Source organism: Loa loa (genome assembly GCF_000183805.2).
Source record: "Loa loa unplaced genomic scaffold supercont3.53, whole genome shotgun sequence".
Lineage (NCBI taxonomy): Eukaryota > Metazoa > Nematoda > Chromadorea > Rhabditida > Onchocercidae > Loa > Loa loa.
In genome coordinates, this window is record NW_018108233.1 from 102,966 (window position 1) to 108,252 (window position 5,287).

General features: G+C 34.1%; 1 protein-coding gene across 1 annotated transcript in view; it reads right to left on the minus strand.

Annotated features, from left to right (window-relative positions):
* Window positions 1-4,059: 4,059 nt before the first annotated feature.
* Window positions 4,060-5,287, minus strand: part of LOAG_17248 (hypothetical protein) — a gene marked incomplete at both ends in the record, with an annotated part of 10,891 nt that continues 9,663 nt past the window's right edge. The window contains 2 exons of the mRNA XM_020449908.1: window positions 4,060-4,286; window positions 4,704-4,736. Coding sequence (XP_020306493.1) covers window positions 4,060-4,286; window positions 4,704-4,736 — 260 coding nt within the window. The remainder of the gene's footprint in view (window positions 4,287-4,703; window positions 4,737-5,287) is intronic.

Here is a 5,287-nt window from a genome sequence, read left to right on the forward strand (position 1 = left end):
GGCACAAATGGACAAACATACGAAGATGAATATAAGCATAAACAAGTTCTTGGATAATAAAAATGATAATTCCAAAGTTGAAAAAAAAATTTATTATTCAAAAAATTGATTGTATGATCCCATAATTTCTTCTCTTGTTTTTTCTGCAGGCAGGCGTTTTATTCCAAAATGATTTTTATTTGAAAACCAATATTTGCAGTATACTAATTCTTCCACTCAATATCCAATGAAAGAGTTTGCGATATATACAAACATATCTGTACAATACACAGAAATCTACGCAGAGATGAAAAATGTTTGGAATTGACGGCACCACTGATACAGTTCTTCAGGAAACGAAACATCAAAAAATGCTATCGACCCAAAGAATAGGTGATACTTGATCACTGTGTTCTCATCCTCTTGGCAAAACTGAACAGCATTTTAGTGGTTAAATACCGCACAATCCAGTGGCAAAATAGATATAGGATTTCAGAAATATGAGGTTTTGATTTAAAAAAGAAATTTCCGATTAATGAGCGATGAAACAATGGTGTTTAATAAGAATCAAATTTGTTCTTATCGATGATGTTCATGTCAAATTTCGGAATTCTGAAAGGAATACTTGAGTTCAACGGACACTCTTCAAGAATTTAATGCTGCTTCAGAACTACCACAAAGCAATGTTGTTACTATTAACCATTAAGGTATTGCCATAACGATAAGGTAATGCATTGAAAAACTTCTCTATTTACAGGTTTTACTTAAATCTCTTACCTCCAAAACTTTCGATATTCTCATATTCTCATTAAAACGATATCAAATATTTACTGAACCCAAAATACTTTTGCACAACGCTGTTTTGATACTATACAATGTGTTATTGGTAGACAAATACACTTCTGTACATTTTCTACCCTTATCTACTATACAAATTCCAACATTTCAAAATATTATAGCTGCAGTCTTATCCTGATGGATTCGCCTTAGAAAAATACGTGAAAACTCAAAAGTTACATTCCTTTTGAGAAAAATAGAAATTAGTCTTTGTCGATCATTAAAAATTATTAGAGAACTATCAGCTCATCGCTAAGAACATGCTTCAATCCTCCATATCAGGAGTTAACAGAGATATTTTGAAATAACATAGACAACCGACCCTTGGATAAGAAGCTTGGATTAAAATCAATTGCATAAAATATCCATGTCCCCTATTTCCTACGAGAAAGTAATTTAATGAAGACGATGAATGTTCCTGCTGTTCAGTGCCAAACAGCGTTAATGTGTAGTTGCTTAAACATGTATGCATCGAAATCAAATGAACAAAAACGGCAGGAATTATAATCACATGCTGAATGCATATAAATTAAATAAGAAATTACTTTAACCTGAATCCTGATGAACCAAATACTTAAGGAAATTTGAAAATATCTTAAATCAGTAAGGTTTATACATTACCAATGAACTGCGAATCCTCCGAAATCTTGCTTGCTCTTTCGCTTAATTATTTCTCTCTTCCAGCTTCTCGTACTATTCAGTTGGTAAGAATTACCAGTACAAAACATTAGCAAATTTACCGGATACACAAAAAAAGGAAGAAAAGAAAGCAAGATGAACGTCCTACGAGTGTATTGGGAATACCGCCCACACATTTAAAACTGATTCATATTATACGAGATGTAGACTACACTCTGTTTATTATTATAGAAAGATTAAATCAAATTCTATTATAAAAAATTTCGAAGTAAATAATTCCTATAGAGAATGTACTCTATGTTACAATATTAGGTTATGGTTAACGTTTGGTTTTAAAATATTTTTCGACTGCTTGACCTTCTGTGTTAGAATAAGTAGACGAATATTTCGTATGCAAAATGGTATATCGCAATAAATTAAATTAAATGCGACATCTAACTGGAATCTCGAATTTGGACTTTGCGTTCTGGTTTGGGACTTAAACAGAGATTCCAACAAAGATATAGGCAATGACTACCCATGTGCGTTGTACATGCCTGTAATTTGGTTTCCTCAAAAAGGCTTACAAAATTTTCAATAATGGATAAATTCAATTTTGGAGAGCTCATGTAGCCTCGACACTTAGCTTTTGTTATTCAAACGAAGCAGAACTACCGACTCCAAGTTTTTAGAACATTTCCTGCCTTTTCATTAGTACCTTATCGACGTCATTTCATATGTGATATCTCATTATATGCGAGGTTGATGTTTTAAATAAGTGGTTTAGCAGCTTTCATCTGGGATTATCCTTTCCCATAACCCTTTCCAAACTGTAGAAACACTGTGTTACTCCACTTTCTGACTCCCCAATCTTAGCCAAATTCTTGCGTTTTATCAGAGAACATTCAACACAAGGCGGAAACGTTCTATATTGTAACTCGAACTATGTTCTAAAAAACTTTACATGACTCGGAATAACCATAATAAACCTGAATAATTTGATCTGGTTTTCACGAACTAGAAAAAGAACGCTAGACAATAATCAACACATATAATAATGAACTGGAGGTCTAGGACTTCAGAAGCAATTGCAATAGAATATCATACGCATTTGGAGATGCTGTGTAAGAATTTTGTCAAAGCATGAAAATCAATATAATTGTTAGAACATTTCAGGTTTGCAAGGCAGATCCTCTCAACCTTGTTATTTTCACAGTTATTTGTTATTAGTCAATTGTGATGATGCATAAATACTGCTTAAGAAGGCGAAAAATAGAGAATGGGTTTTTGATCCAAAAAAGTTATTTCCTCTCCAGGGCTGTATTCATGGAAGTACTTCAAAGGTAAAGATCTCTTTGATGCTAAAGAAGAATAATTTGTTAGTTAATCAGCTGTCAACAGAAGAAGGGAGGTTAAAATCACGGAACGCACCTAAAGTTTGTGCATGATGGTTACAATATTCTTAGCATCATTTTACTGTAGTTGTTTTGACAGTGCAGCAATGATAATTGTCGATCAAATATCATGCCAATTCTATATTCGACGACCTAAGGATTCATAGAATGGTCAAGGAAGCATCCAATAGTGAATCTCGAATATTAAATAAGATGCAACCATCAATTACATAATCCCCCTATCGTAGTCCACAGGAACAGTAAAGAATATCAGAGAACTTCATAATTTCAGGAAGCATTGTTTTCAAACTGACTCTGACACCAAATGGTTTGTTTAACCCGGTTTCCCTACAATTTAAAATAAACAGTAAACATTTCGCCATCATTCTGCATTGGTATCTAAAACTAATTAAAATAATCCAGTCCTTTCGCTGATAAAACATTAAAAACATCTTTTAGGAAAGAATGTGTAACAACACAAAAAATAAAAATAAATAAACATAAAGGTGCAATATCATTACCAACAGTTGACAACTACAACAAACACCAGGAAAAGACCAGAAATTGAAGAGGACTTTGCATGGGACTGAAAACTCCTCACAAACTGGTAATTTAATTCAATGTTTATAATCTACGACCGAACAGTAATCTCGAATATTAAATGAGATTATATTAAGAGATTTATCAAGCTCCCTATTCGACCATTGATTATGACTGACATTCATTTATTGTTATGTTTGAAAGATAAATAGAACAGAACTGAAGACACTACAGATGTCGTCAAAGAATAGTGCAACAGTAAATACAGGATCAAAAAGTATCCAAGATGTAAACGGAGAAGGAAAATGAAGTTAAGAAAGCTGAAATAAAGTCAGATATCTTTTGGATAAAAAGGTTTCGATGACTGTCTCGCATTTCATACTGATCAACTCGAATTTTCAAATAGGAAATAAAAAAGCAAGAAAGGTAACAGCCAGAATAAAATATATTTCCATCGATGATGAAAACTGCGAAACTAAAAATTAAAAGACCTTTATCGTCGCGAGACGTATTTTAAAATATTTGCAACGCCTGATATTTAAGAGTAGGGATACTAACATCCTGGCTATCATCCGCTAAACATGCCGGAGATTTTCAAATATCTGTTTTTTTTTTCAAATTTTCAAATATCAAGTCTTCAAAGTCGAAGTCTCACTATCTCCTATTCTATGGAAACATCTCATTTCTGAGCCTAAACATAGTCCACTTTTGTCGAAAAACAAACCACGGCTTGATCGGCCCACTTCTTAGGACAATAATGGCATTTGATAAGCCCATCATGGTGGCTCGAGCGATGCCTAGAACGCAGCGCCGTATTGCCGCTTTGAACATTGCTTTCTCGTGAACTGCTTGCTTGCTGTTGTTGAGAACTATTACTTGGTCCTAGGCTATGCTGCTGATAAGCAAGACTAAACGAGCCTGAAATTCGTTCGTTCTAACTTTAGGTGCCTTTTTGTTTACAATTTCGTCACCCTAGTTCGTCAGGAAAGCAACTCGAAAGTATTTTTTATTTCCTTATATGCAATCCTCATTCCCCTGATCAATAAAAATCATCAGGAACTCTGTCTTGGAAAGTTTAAAAGAAGTAGACGATATGTTTACCTACTCCAAAGGTTGACGGCATTAGTTGGTTGGTAGAAATAAATGGCGCTAGATCTCTGTTGCCTAAATTTCCATTCAAGTGGCTTACACCGAATAAATGAATAGCCCACATCCATTCTATTTTCTACAAAGCGTGTATTTTTTCAACATGGATTCATGTTACCTCCCTCACTTCATATGAAACTAAATGAATATAAATTAGAATGCTAAGTTTCGAAAGAAATAAGAAAGTACCTTTCATGAGACTCGTCACATCCACAGGTGATTCTGAAAATGACAAGTCAATAATTGAGTTTTGAAAATGACAACAGAAATAGATGACAAACAATAATGAAGGATAATTCTAGAAACTATTAGATGATGCATATCTTTTAGAAAAATAAGTGAATCAATAAATTTAATATAACAGAAGGGATTCTCAAATGCTGCACCTCATCTACTTATTCAAAGAACTGAAATCTTTAAGAGACTGGAAATCTACAAATTTACCGTTCCTATCTCCATATAAGTGACAGGAAATTTTTGTTTTCTTGAAAAACAAACGTTTTAACTGAATTTGCGAGATGTAAGCATTCTAAGCATTATTGCGCTCATATCTTTTAAAAGCAGCACAAGTAACTGTCGGGAAAACAATACGTATCTGCACTAACCATTTCCACTTTTGGGTGCAGTGTCTTCCGGGCCGGGATGTTCGTTATGTGCGCGAATCGCAGTACTGGTCCCTCCTTGGGTGCTCTGCAATGTGTCGGATGATGACGGAGAGCATGAAGTTGGTGACATTTCACTTGGTGATGACATATTCTCTCGTGCTCTGCAAT